General features: G+C 43.8%; 1 protein-coding gene across 3 annotated transcripts in view; it reads left to right on the forward strand.

Moving 5' to 3' along the window:
- Nucleotides 1-24,712, forward strand: part of TENM2 (teneurin transmembrane protein 2) — a 988,081-nt gene that overhangs the window by 713,695 nt on the left and 249,674 nt on the right. For all 3 annotated transcript variants that reach the window (XM_061188437.1, XM_061188438.1, XM_061188439.1), the window contains one exon: nucleotides 913-1,151. In XM_061188437.1, coding sequence (XP_061044420.1) covers nucleotides 913-1,151 — 239 coding nt within the window. The remainder of the gene's footprint in view (nucleotides 1-912; nucleotides 1,152-24,712) is intronic.

The following is a 24,712-nucleotide window of genomic DNA, read 5'->3' on the forward strand; positions in this document are numbered from 1 at the left end:
AAAAGGATGTGGGAAAAAAAAAATGACCTAGAGGTGTGATCTCAGAACAGGAGGCAAGTGAAGGGGGAAAACAGCCCAGAAAGAAGGCTCAAGAGAGACAGTTTAGGATGACACTTAGGAGCACAGACTTCAGTATAAGACAGAGCTCGGGGTTTAAATCCTTGAACGGTTGCTTGACTTTGCCAAGCCTGATTTCTCATATCTTAAATGGGGATATTATAATATTTAGTTTGTAAATAGTTGTGACAATATATTTCAAGTGGCTTTTTTTTTCTTTTTTTTGATTGACGTACAGTTGATTTACAATGTTAATTTCTGCTGTACAGCAAAGCGATTGAGTTATACATACATATATTCTTTTTCATATTCTTTTCCATTATGGTTTATCCCAGGATATTGAATATAGTCCCCTGTGCTATACAGTAGGACCTTGTTGTTTATCCATCCTATATATAATAGTTTGCATCTGCTAATCCCAAACTCCCACACCATCCCTCCCCTATCCGTCCCCTACCCCTCCCCGCCCTTGGCAACCACAAGTCTGTCCTTCAAGTGCCTTTAAATAATAGGTCCTAATACCTGATAGAGCTCAGCATCATCTTCACCATCACCATGGCCATCATCTCTGAGTGAGCAACAGTAACTCAGTTTCCATATTTGCTTTGCATATGTTGCAGGATTATTGTGGAAGATAAAATCCAGAGATATATGTGAAAACATGAAATGATGTGAGTTTATGGAATTCGTTTATGTCACCATCAAATGTAACATTCGCCCCTTTGCCCATGACAGGGTTGGGTAGATAATCAGGACTATATTAGTGCTATTGAAAGCAGAGTGGGGAAAAAAAAGCAGCTGGATGGTCCTCAGTAGCCACGATGTGGATCCTGACCCTTTCCCTTTCCCTGGCAGGCACTTCCTCTTTAAGACATCCTCGGGAAGCACACCCCTGTTTAGCAGCTCCTCTCCGGGATACCCTTTGACCTCAGGAACCGTTTACACACCACCACCCCGCCTGCTGCCCCGGAATACCTTCTCCAGGAAGGCCTTCAAGCTGAAGAAGCCCTCCAAATACTGCAGCTGGAAATGCGCCGCCCTGTCGGCCATCGCTGCGGCCCTCCTCTTGGCCATCCTGCTGGCGTATTTCATAGGTAAGTCAGGGCGGCTGTGAGCAGGTGGGGGCGAGGTCGCCGACTTGTGAATGTAGAGGGAGGGGCTCTGTTGTCTGTACCGTTGGCTCGTTGGCTCCCGAAAGATGTAAAAATGAGTGATGGATGGGAGTGCTTTTTTCCTCCTGAAATCCATTTCAATCTGATGAGTTTCTCCTTCATGATTCTAAATGACATTTATCAGAAGTGAAATTAAGCATCCTTAGTGTATTCTCTCTTGGAGATAAGTTGAAAATTGTCATTCCTGCCAACCCATCCCTCACTCCTCAAGTAGGCTTCTGGTCTCCTCCATCTTGGATTTTAACCCAGGTCTGTGCTCTGAAATTCACGCAGCATTGGTTAACTTCAGACAAAAACCAAATAGAAGAAGAAAAGCAATCAGCATGCCTAGAACATCATGATTGGATGGAAAGCCAAAGTAGCTAGATGATTTTTAGAGCTGGAGAACAGAAACAGGATAGAGAGGCTAGAGCACCCAACCAGGTCTTCATAGGGAATCAGGTCACCCAGACCCAGTGGATCTTGCCCAAGTCCCCTCCTTTGCCTCCGTCCCTTTAGCCTCAACTCTCATCTCACGTGCTGCTGAATCTGAGTCAGGTTCACCTCCCACACCAGCTGTGATTCTGGGTGGGAGCTCAGGGTATGACTTAGGATAGCAGATTGGTGAAGTTGTTGGGGTGTCTTTCTTTGAATGCCAGGGATGTTGATTTGCATCCATGGGATGTGGCCTTGTAACTATGGGAAGCAGCGGATGACAAGAGTTCAGGGACAGGGTGCCCCATGCATTTGAGCATCCTGGACTAGACACAAAGCCTGCTCGCACCTCCTGGCCACAACGAAGTGCCCTCAGCACTGCTACTTTGTCACCTGAACTTGCTAGCAGCAGATCTCCTGGCCCAGGCCAAGGCCACGGTGACATTTGTTAAAGTTTATTTGAAACACTTGATGGTTCTGGCTTGGCCTCAGGGCCGCTCTGCCAGGCCTCCCCAGTTTGGCTGTGCCACGTTGCAAAGCAAACCTATAAAACAGCAGCAAAAAGAGACCGGCTCTAAATCAGCTCGTAACACTTACGCTGAAACCCTTCCCATTTACAAGAGGGAAAATAAAAACCAACCCTAACCATTCTGGTTTTGCCCTTTCTCCCAGTGTAAGCCCTCCCTTCTCTCTCACACTTCCTCATCCTCAGGCAGCCAGCAAGAGAATAAGCTGGTCCAGAACTTCCCAGACCATTTTGCCCAAGCTTGCCTGATGGCAGAGGACGGTGACCGTGCTCCCCCAGAGATCTGGGGCCCTGCCCAAGGCAAACCATGACAGGCCAAAAACTGATATGAGGTTTTCACTCTCTCCCATAATGTTGCTAGGCTCATCTTAATATAGGAAAAGACATTTTTACAGTCCTTGTCAGTTGCATCTCTCAGGAATGGCCCTCCAGAAGTAAGAAAATTGACACTCCAGGGAAAGGCACCATGTTTACCTGGGGCTTTGCAAACACCTTTGTGCTCTAAACCCCAGCTCTACATGTGGGCTGAGGTCAGATACCCACACACCCCTAGCTGAAAGTCATGTCTGCTTCTTACTGACCTCTTGATGAAGGATGGAGTCATGGATTGACTCGAGGAGGGGGAAGGGCATCTGTTGCACCCTCAATCACTTGAGTGGAATCTTTTGTATCATTAAAGGTAGTTTTGTGTGCTTCCCCAGGTAGCTGTTGGGGAGGAGAAGGGGAGGGGTTGGTGGAAGCAAATTGAACATGCCTTTGGGGTCCTTGCACGATTCAGCGTTGTGTCAGAAACTTCAAAAAGGGTCCACGAGCTCCCCTCTCAGGCTTGATGTTCTACTGGGCCGGTGGGCACCATGGGGGGCCCAAATATAGAAATTGAGGCACTGCCTGCCTCTGCCAATACCGTCCCTTGTGTACCTCCTTCTCCACTCGCAGGAGAGAGATAGATGGCTAGTGCCTGATTTATCGAGCTTGATAGTTAAAATATAATAGCTTTCTGTAGGGTGATCATGGAAAACCCTGTAGCGAGAGTTTAATGTTTTAATTGCGTGTGTAACTTGTAACTGATGGATTAGGAAACATATTTATCCTCAGTCTGGAGGCTACTGGAAGCTGGACCCGAGCATCTTAGGATGGCTTATTCGTTTATAATCCATCATTTCCTATTATGTATGCTTTAGGTAAGATTGTGCTTCGACCCTGGAGTACTGAAGAATTGTTTATGACTCAAAATGAGTGATGGAATGGGCCGATTCACCCAGCAGTAGTGGCGGTGCATGTAGGGCTACAGGGCTGCTCTCCAGAGGTGATGATGGGTCTGCAAGCATGATAAGGGGGGTCACGATCTGGAGGGCTGATCTTGACCCCAGTGATCCCTTTCTCCTTAGCTTTAACCAAGTTGTTTTCTTTCTGGGTCTTGGTTTCCTAAGTAAAACCTGGGAGCATGATGGTTATTGACGTTCAGAAACTCCAAAGTATGGTGAGGATTAATTAATGTGTACAAATCAATTTAAAGATGAAAGGCAGTATATTATTTATTACAGAGCTGCAGGGACACAAACAGTGCATTGAAAACACAGAGAAAAGTGCCGTCAGGAGCAACATGTGATTGTGCCTACCTAGAAGACAAGCCATCAGGGAGAACAGAAGGACAGCATAAAAATCAAAGCCTTCCTGTTAAGGAGGCCAAAGTTTTTAAGGCCTGAGCCCACACTAGCTCGTACATGACCCTGTGTTCCACTAGAACATGACAGGTCCTGAAATTGAAGCGTCTACTGCAGGACATTTATAGACAGGCACTGGGTTCAGGCCTGCCAGGAACTGTGACAAATAGGCCAAATTATCTTCCTTGCATGTTGCAACCTGCATGAAGCCTTTCCAGAAATGAGCAATTTGGAAACGTTCAGCCCCATGACAAATTCTTCCATAGACCCAGCCTGTGGGTGGGTGTAAATCAGCATAACACCAGCCCTCTGGCAAAATGGAAGACGTGAGCCTTTACCAGCTCAGGAGAGGTCCCCCAGTTCCTGTTCCCACAGCTGAGGTCAGAGATCTTTTATGATACACTCTTCCAGCAGATTCTCCCGATGCCAAATTCTCCCAGTGTACAAAACATCCTAAAATGAATTCCTCTGAAAAGCTGCACAAACCACTAGGGGACTATTTTGTGCGTTACTCAGCCCGTGGCCCAAATGGTTCGTAGGGAAGACGGGTTTAGAAGAATTTGGCTGTGAAACGCAAGAGAGCTTCCTGCTTAGGAAGTTGTCTGTTATCCTTGGGCAGCTCAAGTACTTTCATTGCCTGCAACACCAGAAATCCCTCTGGATCCCTAAGTTTCTAAATCATGTAACCAGCGTAGTGTTTCTCACCTGTTTTATGCCAACTCTACCATGTTTTTATCCTTATAGGGTACGTACAGTAACTGGTTAGAGCCTTCTATTTGTTTAGAACTGTAAGCTTTTCCATTTAAAGCACTTTTATATTACTATTAAATTTGACCCATACCCCCAGCCCCCAACATACACTCTAGCAGAAAATGAAATTGGCGTATTATAATCATTTGACAAGAACTGATGCTGAGGCCCAGAGGGTCTCAAGTCACATGGCTAGTTAGTTGCAGAGCCAGAACTAGGCGCTTGGTCTCCTGATGCCTAGTCTAACATCTTTCCCTTGACTGCTCTCCACTAAACATCACAGTTAGCCATATTTTCCAAATACTGCATAAAACCTCAGTCATTCTTTTCGTAGCATCAATTCACCTTACCTAATTCTGTCCTTATTAGCAAGGGAGAGTAGTTGGTTCCCCTCCTTCCTGAATCGTCTTCTAACAAAGTGTACAAAAGCCACATCTCCTTGGGCTCCTAACCTGTCCTCATATTTCTGCTTTCCCAAATATCTTCTATTACAGTGACCAGAAAACTTTTTCTGTCAAGAACCAGATAGTAAATATTTTTGATTTTGTGGGTCATACAGTCTGTTACAACTGCTCAACTTTGCCGTTGTAATTCAAAAGCAGCCACAGACAGTGTGTAAACAAATGGGCATGGCTTCGTTCCAGGCGTCTTTAATTATGGACACAGAAATTTGAATTTTATGTACTCTTCCTGTGTCATGAAATGTTATTCTTTTGATTTTTTTTCAACTGTTTAAAATGTAAAACTCTCCCCTAGCTCCATGTGCCGTTACCAGAGTTTGCCAACCCCCGTCTCATTGTATTACTGTTCTTTTCCTAAGAGTACCTTTTCAGAGTGTTTCCACCTTTACCAAAAGAAAAGAAAACAAACAAACAAACAAAAACATAATGCTATCAAATTGGCTAAGAGTCCACACATATGTCCACTGTAAATGGAGCAGGTGATTGCCTGCAATCCCATTACATAATGAATAATTACGTCTGATTTTTGACCCAAACCAAAAGTAGAAAAAGCAAGTCCCTTTTCTCTTTAAAAAACTTTCTATAAGACAAAAATTTCCATCCCAACAGACTGCTTGAAACACTGTACCAGCTCACGGATGGAGTAGAGTCGCCTAGGAATTTTGCCACATACTCACTTGTCCTCAATCTTCAGTTACCATAGGTGTCTCTGCAAAACCATTGCCTGTTTTTAAAGATGACTCAGTGCCTGATGCCTAGTTTGTTGAGGTTTTCTAACGGGTTGTAACAATGCTGGGTCCCTGAATGACATCATTGCTTGCTTGTCCCAGGTTAACATTGGCTAGATCTCATTTCCTTAAAAGGCACCAACGTTCTTGCAGGGCTACTGCCCCATCAAGGAAGAAGGATGCTTGCAGTGTATGACTTTGCTGTTTAAATCCAGATAATCCTCAAAATTCTAAGATGAGCGTCAACAGAACAGTTCAGCATGACACGGGACTCAGACCGTCACCCCTGAGTTAAAAACAAGAGTCTTCTGTCAAAAACTCTTCACGTGGCTGGGAAAGGAAGGGTGGCAGAGAGAAAGATAAGAGCATTTATGTCATCCTAAATTAGTTTTTAGCTCTTCAGATCCCTGCCAAACTAATATATATATATATGTGTGTGTGTTAGAAAGTCACCTTGTCTCTTTTCACTACAGTAACTCCTGCCAAATATGAAATACTATGTTTTAAGTAAGCCGTTCACCGCTCTGTCTTCTGCCACTCTCACTTTGATCTGGGAAGAACGCGGGCCATCAACATGTCAGGATGTTAAAAGTGTGGTAATTTGGGGTGCTTTCAGTTTCTTTTGAAAACAATGAGAGATTATTTTCTATGGAAACTAAAAGCCTACAATGTGTTTAAAGTTGCTACACTTGGAAATTGATGTGTTGAGACTCACGCTGATGAATCCTGCGTTCTCAGCTGCTATTTTGTGTGTTCCCATCTCCCTGAATAGAGCAGGTTTGGGGGGAAACATAAAGAAAATGACAGAAACTGATGAGAACAGTCAGTTTAACCTGGCATCCTTCATGAGGACAGAGCCTAGGAAAAATGTCAGCTCTCTCTTTCAAACTCACTGCTCTTTGACTATCCAGAGAAACACTAAACCTTCCCCCTCCTGTATGAATTCCAGATTATATATTTATCTCCCATTATCTAAAGGGCAAAATGCTAATGATGATGTCTGAACAATCCGGCAAATAACATTTCCACCCAATTCCCCGGCCCCAGACGGTCCAACCTCACAGTCAACCACACAGAGAAAAAGAGAACTGCCCACAAGTAAGTCAGGGGACCCAGTTATGTTACCCGTGCGATGTTAGTAGCAGACTTTTTATCTAACAGATATGCTAATGTGCTCTTAACCAGATAATAAAGTCCTGTCAGTGTCTCCACACTGGTGCATCTCTGGCAGTGGGACTGCCATTTCCTAATTGTATACCTGATTTCAGAGGGTCTGTCGACTTACAGAAAGTCAATTAAGTCATTAGCTAGGTCTTCATCACCTAGCCACCACGTGGCAACATTTGTATCTCACATTTGACATTCAGAAAAGATGAGTTCCTCTGCTGAGGGGGCGGAAGTGTTTTTGCTTTCCTCCCCAAGGTGCCTGTCAGAAATCAAAGTAGTCAGGGGTCAGACGGAGGGATACGTTAGGCGTCTGAGATTAACACATACACACTACTACATACAAAATAGGCAAACAACAAAGACCTACTGAATAGCATGGGGAACTATATTCAATATCTTGTAATAACCTATAATGGAAAAGAATCTGAAAAAGAATAGATATGTACATATAAATATATATATATATGTATATATAATTGAATCACTTTGCATCTGAAAGTAACACAACATTGTAAATCAACTACACTTCAATAAAAAAATAGTAAGAAATAAGAAATCAAGCTAGTCGGCCAATGCAGGGCTTTCCACCCTCATGGGTGGACTTGATCGGTGAGAATGAGGGCACAATTTTTGGTTCCAACTTAATAGAGCGTCTTAATGCAAAACCAGGAAGGAGGGAGTAAGTGCTATACCCCAGGTTCCCAAGGACCACAGTAAGGAAATGGGGTACGGTTATCATCTGCCAGCCCAGGACTTTGTGCCTCCACGAAGTACGTGTCAGGTGGATGAGGATGGAGTGTCCACCACCTTTCTGTGCCTTGAGTCACCATTCAGTTCTGTCCTGGACTTCCTCTGTAGCAGTTCTCTCTCTAGTAGCCATTGGTCCTGAAGCAGTAATGAGACATTGTTGTCTCTGTCGCCACACACTCTGTTTATTTGTCTGGATCACTTAGGGTGGTCACCAAGTGCACAGATCCCCATTTCCTAAGTCTTTCATTTGTTCATTTATTTGTACTTGTTTCATGACTTAAGATTCTGGGCACAGCTTTGAATGTACTGTAAATAGGTATTATTTCATTCTACATTTTACCTATAACACAGTTGCAGAGGTTCTCGCCCTGCCTTGGTAATTACAAAAGAAACAGCTCGTTGTAATGGAAAGTACATACTTGGGCTTTGGTATCAGAGAGACCTGGGTTCAAATTATGATGTATATGCTTAAAAGCCATATGACTATGGGCTTGCTGTTTAATCTCCCTGCACCTGAGTTTCCCATACAAGAAAACAGGGATAACTGCTACCTTGTAAAGATGCTTCAAGTATTCCCTGAAATGATACATGCATACAACTTTACTTCAAATCCAATATGTCATCATGTATGAGAAGTATCATTATTGTTCGTATCCCCAAGGAGAGAAAAGGTTATCAGTTAAATATGGCATGATTCCTTAGCATTTATAATATGTATTTTTAGAAGGAGGTAGACACAGACCACCTGAATTGATATACAGCCCTGTGTATAGACAGGTCCACAGTCACACGAGCAGACCAGTGTGCTGCCTGGCCAGCCTCAGTGGTAAGAAAACACTAATTTTGAAGGCGCATTCTGATTCCAGAGATGTGAAAATGTGAACAAAATTTGAATCTTAGAACTGGTGAAGTACGGTGGTACGTGGCATAAAATAAAAGTTCAACTAGAAGGAGTTATTGTGATTATTGTATTGGTTTCCATACTCCTAGGGCAGGTCCAGTGAGAAGCCTAGAACAGGTCCTTGGGTCATTGTATCCTCAAAACCGTGCCTAGCACCTGGTAAGCAATCAGTAAATATTTGTTGAGTTAATGAATGCTAATTAGGGTTAGGGCTGAGTTAAACCATTTGTGGAGGGCATTTGTCAAGTACCCAGAATCCCTGATTTCTAATTTTACTCGTTCCGCATGTCAAGGGAAGTTGCTGGTTCCCTGATGTCGTCATTGCCTCTGTTCCCAAATCGCGTCTCCAAGTTAGATCGTGCTTAGGCAAAGGAACAGTTAAGTTAGGTGGGCTGTGTAAGCACCACATTGAAACCCTCTAGCAGGAACCTGTGATCCCCTGAAATCAAGAGAGCTAGCTGAATGAAACTGGGAAGTGTTTGTGTCTGGCACACGACCACCGTTTGGCACTCACATTACAAAAGTGTAGCAGGATTCGGTTGGAGTTCAAGGTGAAGAAGCAAATAATGGCATAAATCTGAAAGTCTGCTGGCTGCTTCTCCGTAAATGAGGATGTGCTAAGAAATGAAAGCAATTGCTACAAGGCAGCAAGTAGAGAAAGGAACTATTATATGGTGAATTAGGTCTGTGTACACAAGCCATACAGAATCTTTTCTGCTCTGCAATGCCCTGTTTAGCAGTGTAGCTCAGAAACTTGACCCCAAAGCAAACTTTTAAAACATTCGTATTTCCCTTGAGGTCACCTTAAAGCAGACTTCTTGTGTCCTTCATGGAAAATGCCTTTAGAGAAAATTCTTATCTTGGTTGTAAAGAATAGACACTCAGAATTTTTGCCTGAGCCATTTTGTCATCAAATAAATCTTTTATGAAATTGATGTCTCATAATAAGATCCTCTGCATTAGGAGAGCAAATGGTCCATCAACTATATTAACATATTTAATATTACCATAAAAAAGAGGATAATGCATTGCATGTTCCACTAATTTCATTTTTTATCTTACTTCTAGCCTTAAATAAATACGTAAATATCAGAATGTTTCAGAAAATAGTCCTAAGCTACATGTTGATGAGAAAAGAGCTTTGCGGAAGAAAATAATATCCTCCATTCTTGGAGAGAGAAAGGAAGGTATAAGATATATAATATGTATCATCTTTCAAAGGCGTTTTCTTTTTTTTTTCCTAAAAATCAGAGCTATGGATGAGAAGGGACGATGAGCTTTGCCTCCAGTCTTTACATTTCTTTCATCATGACTGTCTGCACAGCGGTTAGGGAAGGTCCTTCCCTTGGGATGGGTTTTCATTGGAGTTAGGTCATTTACGGGAAGATTTGTGCAAACATGTTCCGCACTCCCCTTAGCACTCTGATCTTTGTAAAAGAAAGGTATATTGCCTTGCTTTGGCCTTTGCAGTCATGATGCAATTCTATCAGTTTGCTTACTGACGTTACACCATGAGCGTTTTAGAGGCACGTTAATGAAGTTTAGATCAGGCTTGGTCATATTCCACAGGGAAAGGCAGTGTGTCAAATGCTTTCTGTTCTTCAGACCATGATAAACAAGAGGACATCTTTCAAGGAAGTTCAGTGTGCCCTTGAGTTAGATGCATTTTGGAAATGGGCTTTAAGGCTTCCTTATGCCCCCAATTTTACAAACATTGACTTCTGGGGTATTAGCTAAATTAGAGTACATGTGTTTCATAAGATGATTTGTAGACTTTCTGAATCTCAAGAGAATTGTGGGGTAAAGACTTTTTTTGCCATGAAAAAAATTCTTATAACTTTGTATATTAATTTTATGTATTATTAATTTTATATTAATTTAAAATTTATTAAATTTATTACATTAATTTTATGTTTTTCCTTTGGGCAAGAAATGTTATTTAGGTGAGTTACCGTCTGGTCACATTGTATGTTGGAATCTGCTAGCGAGCCTCGGATTCTAGGACACTTTTACTTGAAATTTTTTCCTAGACCTAGAGTCTCATGAGCAACCCCGTAAAATAGTACAGTCAGTAGGAAAGCTTAGAGCCTGGCTAAGTTATGTTTTGCACAACCCGTGCCATGATGTTAACCAGACACATAAAACAGTGATAGAGGCATCTGAGTTTCAGTTTTTCCCAGATCCAACAGGGAACAGAAGCTTTTATACTAAAAAGCTTTGTATCAACTCGTCGGTATGAATCAATGCTCAACTACCCTTTTCTTCCCCTAGAAATGTAGAGTGGTCTAACCATTTTACAATAAGAAACTGAGGAGATTTGTGTCAATTTTTATGCAGTCTGGTTTTGTCCAGTGAAGGCATTATCTCCTCCTGAAGTTACTTTAACAACTATAAAGCTCCCAAATAAAAAAACTTACACTTTGTGGGACCACAGCAGTGACAAGTGAAGAGCCAAAGAAAGAAGAATAAATACTAAAACGAGTGGGATGAAATTAAGGCGAGAAGTAAGAACAAGGCAGAAGAAGCTGTGAATAGAATAATTAGAAATGTTACCTAGCAATGCAAACTATGAAGTGCCATGTATCAAGCAGGATAAAACATGGCACAATTAGAAGACACAAGTATGGTGAAAAAATGACACCCAGCATACCAAATTAAACATAATCTTCTGCACAATTTCTTCAACCAATACATCCAGGCAAGGTAATGAGATGAAGAACTATCCTTGAGAATTGCTTGGAGGTGCCGTTTCACCACCTCATCTTACATCATTAGACTTTTGGTTCCCTCATGAGCTACTTAGATAAATAACAGTAGACAGTTCAACATTTATCCAAATAAACCAGAAAGCTACCATGGTAAAGGAAATTGAATTTACAGACACGGTAGGCTCTTGCCTAATAGACGAGAGTAATGTGTTCAATGATGAACATCAATCTATATTTCAAATACAGTGTATGGAGGGGGGCCTCTCAAAACACCTCCCTCCTACAAAATCATTTCTCACTAAGGTTGGTTTATCTTCCCTTGTGTCTAATTGATATCCATGTAATTCTGCTACCATGTCTGCTACTGCAAGTGATGTAAGAGATGGAAAGAATAAACGTGGGTGTTGGTTCCCAGGACAGCACTGAAAGTTGGGGGTTAGGAATCACTTTTGTCTTTAGAGTGTTGTCTTTGGAATAACCCTTGAAGCCAGAGGGCAAGGATATTTGTTTTTAATCAAGTGAGGGCATTCTCCAAAGTCTTCTTTTCGATCTTGATCAAAAATCAACATGAGGAAGGAGAACTGTTTTATATCAGATCTTTTCTTTGCCTTATTTTGTAATCTTCATGGTGTTAAAAAAAAAAAAAAAAAAAAAGGTCCAGTAGAGACTATTTGAGGTTACCCTTCACTTTTAGCTCCCAGTCCAATTCAATGGATTTATGAACTTCCAACATTTAGGAAAGTTTCCTAATTCCTCATTGGGCAGGTCTTGGTCTAGGACAGGACATGGATATGCCCAGGCTGATAGCCACTCACTACTTACCCAAGTCCTGGCTGGTGGTATGGGGACAGAGAGTGGGGCAGTGAAAGAGAAGGGACCGGAGGTCACCTCTTCTAGTTGGCATGTGTGTGAATGATTCCCACACACCACTACTCCCCCATACACTGTCCTGAATAGTCTGGTCAGAAACACTTTCTATTATGTGCACATTTTAATGAACTGTTTTGACATGTAAATTTGGTCTGACTTTAAGGAAACCTACTTCCAATCCTGCTTCTAAAGGTTTGCTTTTTCACAATGTTTGCTTTTATCTGCTCAGATGTGAATGTCTCTGTTTCTCTTCTCCCCTCCCCTCCCCTCCCCTCCCCTCCCCTCCCCTCCCCTCCCCTCCCCCTCCCCTCCCCTCCCCCTCCCCTCCCCTCCCCTCTCCCCTCCCCTCCCCTCTCCCCTCCCCTCCCCTCTCCCCTCCCCTCCCCTCCCCTCCCCTCCCCCCTCCCCTCCCCTCCCCCCTCCCCTCCCCCCTCCCCTCCCCTCCCCTCCCCCCTCCCCTCCCCTCCCCTCCCCTCCCCTCCCCTCCCCTCCCCTCCCCTCCCCTCCCCTCCCCTCCCCTCCCCTCCCTTCCCCTCCCCTCCCCTCCCCTCCCCCTCCCCTCCCCTCCCCTCCCCCTCCCCTCCCCTCCCCTCCCCCTCCCCCTCCCTTCCCCTCCCCTCCCCTCCCCTCCCCTCCCCCTCCCCTCCCCTCCCCTCCCCTCTCCCCTCCCCTCCCCTCCCCTCCCCTCCCCTCCCCTCCCCTCCCCTCCCCTCCTCTCCTCTCCTCTCCTCTCCTCTCCACACATATTTCACCTTTAAGTATCCTTGGGACAAGTCCAGATTTAGCTTGCTCTGTCAAGTTTAATTTTTTTAAAGGAATATACATACATTACAGTTAATTTAATTTTAGGCTTTTTAAAAATGTACTAGTCTGCCCATCTGTGGCTTTTTCCCAACTCTTTGCACCGCCGCCTTGGTTCTTTAGGTGGAGGTCATTGGGGTGAAAGTGCTGCCTAGGCTGGGGCCTCTTCAGGGAGGACATATCTCTATTTCTTTTGTAGGGATATAGATGCTAATTGCATGGTATTTTATTCTTCTCATCAAAACTGACAGGAATAAAGCCTTTTCGAAAGGTCAGTTGACCTAGCAGTGCTATCCTATCCTTATCATAGGAAAATACCGATGGCTTATTTTAATGTCAGAGGAAAATTGGAGAGCAAACCCGAAATATCTGTGACTAAATTTATCTCAAAGGAAGAAAAAGAATTGTCTGTCATGTATGTATGACTAAGCGATTTATTAAACAAGCTATGTACCCCACCCAGGGAGAATGCTGTTAAAACACGAAGAAGAAGAAGAAGAAGAAAACAGAGATCACAGGAAAGCCAGGCCTGAACTCTTCTCATAATTGCATGTCTGAGTACCCTTGCTAATTTTCCCCACGCCCTTTGTGATTCTTTCTTCACCATACACTACCGCTGCCTCATCCCTAACTAAAAGCTTTACTGTGCCTGTGTTTCCTGCCACATCACAAAACAAAACAACAAAACAAACAAACTAAAACCTGGCTAATTGAGAAGATGCCCAGAGTAGACTGAATGGGCTCTTGGCTTGTTGTCACATCCTTCAAAACTCATTTACCGGGTCGAATATACCACAGGGGTTTTCTTCCAGGGCCTGGCTGATCTAGAATCTCTCTTGGTGGAAATGTAAAGAAAGAGTCCTGACATAAAAAGTAACTAGGTGTGAATTGCAGAGAAATGGAAAGGATTCTTTATATTGTGCAAACGCGATCCAACTGTGGCTGATTTTCTTTCACATGAAAAACTGGGGGGCAGACCCTAATGGCAAAGCATGTGGAAAACATGACAGAGGGAGAAAAATGTAAGCACCACAAGAAAAAGCAAGCATGCACAAGAGAGAAAAAATATGGGGAGGCATCCCTTTGAGTAACTGTAGTGTATATGGCATCTAAATTTTTTCCTGGGAAAATAAAGGGTGCAGGAGGCCAGATGAATAGCTAGAGAGAATTATCGTTTTCACTGGCTTCTGTAGAACAAGAAACAACCACATGTTCACTACTGGCCTAGTGAATAAACGGAAGCTCAAGCCTCATGGTCAGTTCAGAAAATCCTCTGCCTTAGATTAAGCCGGTTCTTATTTTTCCACTAGATGATAAGGCTGCACTTTTAGCCCATCTGTTCCCAGCCCCGTCCCCAGCATTCTCAGGGACTGCGTCCACTTATCTTCGAAAAGCCAAAGAAAAGAGCGTGATGTGAGAGGGGGAAGTAAAGCTGGTGGCCCGGGGAAGATTAGTCTAATGCTGAGTGGGGAGACTGAAAACCTCTCCCCAGAACCCTGTGATCGCGTGGGATCCTGAGGTTCTCACGCACAGGGGTGACCCTAGTGTCTTGACTGAAGATTTTTCCACATATGTGTAAAGGTTCTCTGCGTAGAAAAGAATTTCGACTAGGGGCTGTAATGCGTTTGAAAGCGCGTCGAGAGTAACACCAACATGCTTTCACCATAGCCTTGGAATCCTAAAATAAATAAGAGAAAAACTGTGATTTAAAATATAATTCTAAATACTAACTGGGCCCCGCTGTCTCGATGAGTAATAAGCTTCAATAAATGTGTGACAGGCACAAGGCTCTTCAGTATGAAGAGTAGTGAGGCCTCAGAAATAGAAATAGGTTTTTCATTACATGAGGGATTAGGTGCAGCCTGACTCTGGAGCCTGTTCCCAGGGTCACAGCTGCATCTTCAGCCTCCGGTCATATTAACCAGTAATACTAAAACAGTCAAGCGTGGCCCGAAACAGCGATTTGTTTTAGGGAAGGGAGAAAGGTCACTTTCTCCCGCTTAAGCCTGGATTACCATTGTTTATGACACACTTTCCCTTAAACTTCTCTCCATCGGTGCTAATGAGCTACAATTTGAGTCAGGTCCCACCTGGGTGCTGCTGAAATCTGCAAGGAAGCCAGTGATGGAGACATTGGCAAGGTTTGGGGTAGTAGTTGCTGCTGTTTTATTTTTATCCACATCAGGCTTACCAGCACACACAGGTGTATTTCTTTTGAAGGTCGTACGAAGTTTTATTGTTTCATGCAAACTTGGCTATCCATTTGAGTCTTTCCTGATACAGGAACTCAAAATTCAGCAGGCCCACCCCAGGCCTCTCTTCTTCTCAGCACTTAGATGTGTGATCAAGAAACTGATCTGAGCACGTCCTGCCTCTTGGCAGCCAAGGGGACCATGGCGGGGGATGGGGGGAGGGGTCTTCAAAGATGAGTTTCAGTGGGGATTTGAAAAAGGTTTGAGGACTCTGGCGTAGAAGGGCAGCAGTGATGAGGAGAGCGGATTATCAATTTGGGATAGGTTTTCTTTTTCATGCGTTATCAACACAGAATTCCCTGCCTCTGTTCCTTCTTGACCCAAATAATAACTCATTGAAACTTTATACATCCAGGATCATTGTTCGCCTGGATCAGGAAACCTGATTGGTAGTTGTAACAGCTCCTTGTTTTAAGGGCCCGCTGGCATTGGAGCAGTCCAATGAAGAAAGCCCTGAATTTGGTTTAGGAAGTTGGGTTCCAGTCTGAACCCTTGCTAACTGAGTGCTTTGGGGAAAATAGATTCAATGCCCTGAGCCTCCTTTCTTTCAACTATAAGGAGCGTTTGATAATGGTTATAATGATGATGGTACCTTTTTTCATAGTCTATGGGAAATTTAAAGTAGATATGGATGCGTTTTATTATTATTGCTCTTTGCTCTTTCAAGAGAAAACACACAGAGATGCTGAATTGCAATTTAGGGATTGGGCTATCGAAGTTTAGAGAAGGGGGAAACCCCCAAGGGCTGGAGAAGTTGAGGATGACTGAGTGGAGAAAGTCCCAGGCTGACCCAGTCCTGGGAGGATGGAGAGAAAATGAACTAGGAGTGGGCTGAGAAGTGTTCCAGGCAGAGAAACTGACAGCAGGGAAGGTGAGGGGCAAGAATTAATAGGCTAGACGAAGGGCAATGAGCAGCTCAGCTGGTGAGGGGAAGGATGCCGGCGGAAGAGCCATGGAAAATAGTAGGTGAGGTAGAGCGGGACCAGGTGATGGATGGCCTAGAAATCTGGCAGGAGGTTTAATTTGATTAATTTGGCATCAGGGAGGTGCTTTAAGTTCATAAGCAGGAATATAATACGATAAAATTATGACATGATATCGTGTCAGTTACCTAGTAGATGCTCCATAAATATTTATTCGCTAATTGATTAAAGATGCAGATAGATTGGGAAATAAGACAGGAGGCAAGGGCGACTGATCCAGAGACTCTGGCAATAACGAGTGAGTGTGTGAGTCGGTGAAGGCCCAGATTAGAAGGGGAGCCGTGGAAACAGAGAAACAGAGGGAATCTGTGAGAGACGTCTTCCAGAGAAGAAAAAACAGATTTGTGATAGTACCTGTGGTGTGTTGACTATGGAGGTGAAGACAGAAATATCTAGTATGCCCATCTGGTTTCCAACCTGGATCCCTGGAGGGATGTTGTCAAGAATGGGGGAGCTGGCAAATTAAAAAGTAACCCACCATTTTTAAAATCACCACTCACTTTTCTAAAAGCATGGCTGGCCAAAACGTTTTTTTTTTTTTTCTTTTTTATGAGTGTGTAATTCTACCAGGGCTGCCACGAAGCCATTCTTTTTTAATGCACTCAGTAAATCTCTGTGCCGTTTCTTTATTGTGAGAGGACCGTTTGATCCAGTAAAACCCATCCAGACCCCTTCGGAGGCATTCACTTTGGATTTTGCATGAAAGTCTGGGGGGAAAAAAGAAGAGCAGATTCGGGTTAAAACTAAACTCTGAAAGGCTAACAAAATTCCTCCAAAACATGGTCCTCATATGCGGTGCAAATCTTGTGAACCAAAAAGAGGCATCAGGTTATACGTTGACACACAGCACACCCATTTATAAATAGAAAAACATGCTCCAGGACTTGAAGGCACTTGCCTTAGAAATGCAGACTGTGGTCCTGGGAGCCTGTGCCATTGCGCTTTTTGATTTGGGGCAGTGAAGCTTACAAATGAAAATCTTCAAAGAAGAAACTTGCCTTTTGATCAGCTGGTTAGAGGCAGGTTCGAAATTATGATAAATCTGCTACATATTCACTGTATGAGCAGGTTTAAATTCTAATGTGTCTCTGCAAATGAGGCTGACTCACTGTACCCAGGCTGAAGGGTGAGATGGATGAAGTAGGTTATGGGTTTACGGATCCAGGCAGAGACGGCCAGACGTCAGGGAATGAGCCTTTGCTCTCCTCCCGCCAGCCCTCTCTCTGCACCACGCTCAAGTCTCCATTTATTTTCTATGCTTTAACATTTGACTGAAGTGCATGAAATACCCTGTCAGATGCTAGGGGCCCAAAGGAAAGCATAAAACTGCATGATCACCTGGGGAATTTTAGAATTAGCTTCCAAACTAACCACCAAGATAACTTAGGCCCCAAAGGCAGTTTAGTTTCTGTTATCTGGATTGAGCGTGTGGATGATCCTAAATTTTGTTGATAATTATGTGTCTCTGCTTCCTTTTTCTCCTTCTTCTCCCTTCTTCTAGTCTCTTTTCTGCCAGAGGGGAGCAGGAGATAAGGCTTGGCTATGAAGCCAGACATGGCATTTCTGTCCAATTTTTGACCCTGGATCATGGTGCTGGTTTTCAGAGAGACCTAAATTAGTAACCGTTTCCAAGCTCAGTTAGGTAAAGATGGACATCAGACCCTAGCCATCTCCGAGAGAGGCAATACCATAACACCATGATAATCCCACGCTTAGAGTCTGTGCAGTCTTCCTGCAGCCTCCCCAAGCCTCCATGAGAGAAGTTCCTGGCATTGGATGTCATGTCTTGTGGGTTAATTAATTGTGTGCATTCCCAACAAGCCCATGGCTCCGTCATAAATGTGGAGAGTTATTATAAATGGCACTTAAATTTAGTCAACTTCTCAGCCAGGTTAGAATAATCACAGGACAATACAGCATTATTGTCTTAGTAGTGTTACTGTAGCTGACGACACTCTGAAATCCTCTTTAAAATAAAAGGAACCTGCTCTGGGAACTCCAAGATTGGATGAAGTTTTAAAGTGGAGTTTGGAAGAGAGTGAACAGGCTCTTAACCGTGGGTGAAATTGTGAGAGAACATCTTACACTATTCTTGCAAACCAACTTGTCATTTCTCGAGTGTATAATGAAATAATGTGTATGAATATTTTCATGCAGAACAGCCTTTTCCTCGAGTTTTACCCTCTTCAGAGCTCCGTGGTATATACAACAGAGCCTTTTAGAACAGTGTTTTATAATCTCAAGACCAAGGGCTCCCAAAAAGATCCCGAGAGAAGTGTAAAGGAGTAGTAACTCTAAGACTGCATTTTTGTAAGTAAATGATGATGAATGATGAGGAGGGATCTTCGTGGGGAAGAACCCCTTAAAATTATCAGGATCAGCAGGGAATGAAAGCAAAATGCAAACACTCCTCTTCTGCAGCTATACTGATTAGCAGATCTATGATAGTTTCCATGTGTGAGGTGAGCCGAGGGCTTGGCTAACGGTGCCCTTCCATCTTCAAGTTGGGGGTGTAACTAGAGAATGGCGCTGAGGCTCCTTCCCGGCTCCAATTCCTTTCCGTAACTGCTCTTCCTGTGATCCTAGGTGAAAAGGATGGATTGAAACCCAGTAGGTCTTTTTATAGAATGTCAAATATTTTACCCATTAAGCTGACTTGACTTGAAGAGGTCCTTGCACAGATTGATGAAATAATCTACATATGACCACTCCTTGTTCTGCAGTCTGGGTGGAGTAATAACCAGTCACCTCAACCTTTGCTTTAATTAAGAAGGTGGTCGGGGCCCAAAGATGTGCAGAATTATTTCCTTTCCTCTCTTGCTATTTTGCACGTGATGCAGGATTGTACTGCGTTGAGGCCCACCTGTGGATCCGTCCCAGTAAGATTCACCCAGCGAGACTCTTTTGTACATCAGGACTCCATTGCTTTCTGCTCTAACTCAGCACAGCCCATCCCACCCCTGGAAACATTTAGCAATGTCTGCAGACTCCTTTGGTTGTCACAACTGGGGGATGCTACTGGCATCTAGTGGGTAGAGGCCAGAGATGTTGCTAAACGTCCTGCAATGCATAGGAAGAAGCATCTAACCCAAAATGTCGATAGTGCCAAGATGAAGAAATTCTGTTCTCACTGACTTGTAATCATGTTTTTAGGTGTATTTTTTTTCTCCTTTACCATCAGAACCAAAATAAGAGCTCAGACCCAGTATTGCCCTTGTGTGGGTCATCTTTAGCTCTGTATTGCTATTCCTCTCAATGCTATTTTTTTTTAAATAAATTTATTTATTTATTTATTTATTTTTGGCTGTGTTGGGTCTTCGTTTCTGTGCGAGGGCTTTCTCTAGTTGCGGCGAGTGGGGGCCACTCTTCATCGCGGTGCGCGGGCCTCTCACTATCGCGGCCTCTCTTGTTGTGGAGCGCAGGCTCCAGACACGCAGGCTCAGCAGTTGTGGCGCACGGGCTTAGTCGCTCCGCGGCATGTGGGATCTTCCCAGACCAGGGCTCATACCCGTGTCCCCTGCATCGGCAGGCAGACTCTCAACCACTGCGCCACCAGGGAAGCCCTCAATGCTATTTTTCACACTCAGAGTCCTCAATCCCCTTCATGAAAGCAAGCTATGGTGCTAAGTTCTGAGAAGTTATTTGACTAAACTGGTCAACTTTGTGCTGTGAAAAGAGGGTTCAACTGCAGAGGTGTAATGACAAGTACCCCTGAATGTACATCTTTCCCAAAGTATCACCACTGATTTTTTTTTTCTCTATAAAAAGGACAATGAAGTCAGTCATTTATTAAGGATCTACTTTGTGCAGGAGCTTCACATGCAGTATCTTATCTAATCTTCCGAATGACTTGATTTTCCTGTTTCTAATTAAGGAACGAGATTTAGAGCCGTTAAGTAACTTGCCCACAGTAACTCACTAGTCGGTGGTTGGGATGTGGAATTAAAACAAAGGTCTACTTGACTCCAAGTCCATGTTCTTCTCGATATGTGAACTGCCGTCAACTTGGTGACTTTGACGTTACGTGTCTCCATCCCCCAAGAAGTTCTTGCAACCACCCTTAACCATAACGCTTCCAAGAAAGGAGAAGATAGAGTCCCTGTGACCACGCACAGACAGGTTAGCTGCACCTTAGCCTTGTCCTGAGAACTGAAGGTTGACACATTTCCCTAGCCAGTTCTCCACAGCAGAGCAGGTAGGAAGCCTGGAGACAGGCAGAAGGAATTGGGAGATAAAAGGAAATATGCTTCAAAACTGAAAGTGAGGAGGAGACCTTAAAGTCCTGGTCAGGACGGTCAGACAAGGCAGCGTTTCAGTTAGGGAGGCATTCAGCTGCCAGTTATCAAAAACAACAACCATAAAAACCCTCAGAGTGGCTTAAAAAAATGAAGGCTTTTTGTTTCTCACAGAGCCAGCTAGATAGCCAAGGTTGGCGGGAACTGGCACTGTTTATGCTGTTCAGTGATACCATCTAGGACGTGAGCCCTTCCTATCTCTCCACTTTGCCATTCCCAGAACTTGAGTGTTTTTCCCTTGGTTTTGCTGCCTCATTGTCACAAGATAGCTGATGTAGCTCCAGATATCATATCCAGCTTCAAGGGGGGAACAAAGAGAAAGAAAAACTTCAAGTCTCTGAGTCATTTATCAGGAAAAGCCTAAACCCACTCCCCCAAAACACACACACACACACACACACACACACACACACACACACACACACATACACACTTCCCAGCAGAATTTTACTTATATCTTGCTAGTCAGAATTGTGTCACATGGCTGTCCCTTGCTTCAAGGGAGGCTGGGAAAGCTTTTCTAGACTCTTTGCTTAGAGGCAACAGGGAAAAGAAGGTTAGAATTGTCTGATAAATCTGAAAAACAGCAGTGTCTTATGACAGTGATTTTTACACTCAAAAGCTAAGTTTCTGCTTTTCTGGAAATAGATGCAACATCTACTTCTAAGAAATCTCTTTTATATATGTGTCCAGTGTGGCACTTTGAAAGAGCATGTGTTAGTTTGCTAGGGCTGCCCTACAGAAGTACCGTGAAATGGATGGCTTACCACAAAAGTCTATTGTCTCACAGTTCTGGAGGCTAGAAGTCAAAGATTAAAGTGTCAGCTGATTCCTGCTCCCTCTGAAGGCACTAGGAAAGGATCTGTTATGGGCCTTTCTCGTAGCTTCTGGTGGTTCCTTGGCTTGTGCCAACAAAACTCCTATCTTCACATGCCATTCTCTCTTATGTGCGTATCTGTCTATGTGGCCAAATTTTCCCTTTTCTTAAGGATGCCAGTCATATTGGATTAGGGCCCACCCTAATGAGCTCATCTTAACTTAATCATCTGCAAAGAAACTTCTAAATAAGATCACATTCGCAGACGCTGGAGGTTAGGACTGCAGCATCTTTTGATGGGGGGCAGGGGGCGGTGGAATACAACTCAACCTGCGACACAGGATTTTTCTGAATCGTTCATAGTATCTTAACAGTAATGATGACTGTTAGTATTTTTGAGCATTTACTGTACGCCAAAGAGCTCATATGAATTTTCTCATTTAATGTGTATTACCACCACATTAAATGTTTGGTACTATCATCATTTCTATCTTACAGGAGAGAAAACTGAGGCCAAAAAATATTGGCTAACTCTCCCCCAAATCACATAATTAGTACATAATAGGGCCAGGTCTCAACCCCATGCAGCGTGACCTCTGAGTCCTTCTACTTAACTATCACCTAGACTGTCTTCACCACAGCCATCTTCACCTCTGCTCTTGCAAGTTTCCTGTTCATAAATGCCAAATAAAGGTAGACAAGTTGGTTTCCTTAAAAATTTTTTTTCTTCTCAAAGCTTTCTTTGCTGCCTTTGAAACACAAATAAAACACTTCATTCTATACTGGGTGTAATGGTTTCCTCTTATTCAAGTGCAGCGCCATCTACAAAGTATTTTATTTCATCATTTGTTGAAGTCCACTTAAAAGATGAAATCACCCTTAATGGAGCAATGAAATGGAAGGATTCCTAAACTGAAGGCAAATGATTTGTGTAGAAACCCAAATGTGCCACCTTTGAGGCAAAAGCCAAGGCGATGGGTGCGCTGGTCCTGTCCGCCACTCCTGCCCAGTCTTGGGGGAACTGTGGTCTGCTCCGACAACCCCAGGGAAGAAGAGGGGCTCTGGGAAGCTGGATGAAATTGTGCTGCGGTGGCCAAGCAGTCCACAAGGCAGAAGTGCTGCGTCCATTCTGTTCTTCTGGCTCTTCTCAGTCATCAGAAGCCTGGCATCGATCTGTGTGGACCGGTACAGGGAAAGGACTTTACCGGCCTTGCTTTGGTTACGCAGCCCTGTAATTGATCCCTCTTGCCGTAAAACTGCCTTAGTAGCCACTTACAATCATCCAGTGCTTTGCTATCATCCTTCTTCTGCAACAGGACCATGAATGGAAAAGAAGGCTGCCCTCCCTTAAATAAAGGACTGAAGACTGAGAGGGAAATGTGGCTTTTTAAAGGCAATCACATAGGTTGCTCATTTCTTCCTGGCTGGGGCCAGACGGGGAAGGACATGAGAATGAAAAAGCAAGTAGTGCTTTATGTCTGTGTGGTGCCTCATGATTCTGTGTGGTCGACAACGTTCATTATGATCCTCATTTTACAGCTGCAGACATGGGCTCATGTAGAGAAGGAACTTGTCCAAGGCACACAGCTTGTCCATAGCAGGTCAGGGGCCAGTACCCAGATCGTTGGACTCCAAATACTGTGCTCCTTCCACAAGAAGATTCAGCACTACTGCAGAGAACTGTAATGAAGGGCTTCTGATTTGGGCTGACAGAAGCTTCTAGAATCAGAAAGGGCAAGACTTCCACCTAGAGGACTAAGGTGCTGACTCCAGGCGCCATGCCTCAAGGAGAAGTCTGTTTAGTTGGGGAGATAAAAGGACTTGAAGGGACATCTCTTGGCTGGCTTTCCTCAATTTGGGATTTGTCCACGTCACTCGTTCTTTGAGTCAGCAAACAACCATGAGGAACAGTTTCCTCCCACTTTTATCATCCTTATTCCTGAGGATAAAAGCTATGCTCTTCCAGATCAGAAGGGAAGGAATAATTATAGCAGCTAACATTCAGTGAGCCCTCGAGATGCTTCAAGTTGAAGGCTTTGTTGGAATCACTCATTTACTTCCCCTCCACATCCTTATTAGTAGTGGTAAGAAGAATTGTCCCCATTCAACAGATGGGGAGACTGAGTCATAGAAAGTTTAAGTAATTTGTTCAGGTTTGCACAGCTGAGGAGAAGCAGCATGAACGAATCAAGAGGCCTGTATTTCATTACTTTCTCTGTTATTAATTCTCAGTGCAACCATGGACAAGTGTTTACCCTCCGAGGGCCTCAGTTTCCCTATCATAACAATCCCAGCATTTATGCAGCACTTACTCTGTGCAGGTCACTGGGCTTTGCCTACATTCTCTCATTTCATCCTTGCAACAAGCCTATCGGGTTTTGCTATTTTTACTTCCATTTCATAGATGAGGAAACTGAGGCTAAGAGATGTTAAGTAACCTGTCCAGGGTCACACAGCCAGGAGCTGCCTAATTAAAGCATCTGGGCACTTAACCGTAATGCTCTGTGGCCATGGGTCATCCCCAAGGTCCTTCAGCTCTAAATTTCTGTCAGTCCATTATTTCATCTGACTTTTTAAACTTAATACAAATTTTTCTTCCCAAGTGTTGCAGCTCTGTAGTGAGTGCTGCAACATTTCAAAGAGCATGCATTGTCTACATTTTATTCCCACTTGAAAAATGCAGAAACTGAGGTGCAAATCAAATAACTTGCTTAAAGCAATACAATTAGAAAGGTAGAGTGTGTCTTCAAAGTCAGGCCCACTGAATTCCAGTGCCCATGTTAACGTAGGTTCTGGGGAGCTGAGACTCAGAAACTATACTTACTGCCCCTCGACCTTGACCTCATATGGGCAATGACATCATGATCCCTGAGCATCCTCTCAGTGGGAGTTGAAGAAGGCAGTTTGCTTGGTGGCTAACGGCAGACACCCTAGAATCAGAACAGGGCTGGAATCCCCACTGTTTTACTGACCAGCTGTATGATTTTGACCAAGTTACTTAACCTCTCAGATGGTTTTGTCATCCATAAAACAGTAATAATAGATGCACCTACCTGCAAGAGTTGCTGCAAGGATTACATTAGATGCTGTGTGCACAGCTTTTTGCACCGTGCTTGGTATAAAGTAAGTGCTCAATAATTGCTAGAAGGGATTGGAGTGGACCTCATAGGGTCACCAGACTGAGCCAGCCCAGGGCAGGACCCAACTTTGCACAGGGCTTCTCCCCGCAGGCACCCTGCTTATACTCCTTACTACATGCATTGGTCATTTAGCAGCCTCTTCTCCTGCCCCTCGGGATTTCTTCTTCCCTTGGTTCTGACCCAGCTAGAGGGGCCTCTCATCATTTCATTAAAGGAATAGGAAGTAGAGACAATTCGTGGTCAATTTTAGAAATAG

This window comes from Eubalaena glacialis, chromosome 4 (assembly GCF_028564815.1).
Source record: "Eubalaena glacialis isolate mEubGla1 chromosome 4, mEubGla1.1.hap2.+ XY, whole genome shotgun sequence".
NCBI lineage: Eukaryota > Metazoa > Chordata > Mammalia > Artiodactyla > Balaenidae > Eubalaena > Eubalaena glacialis.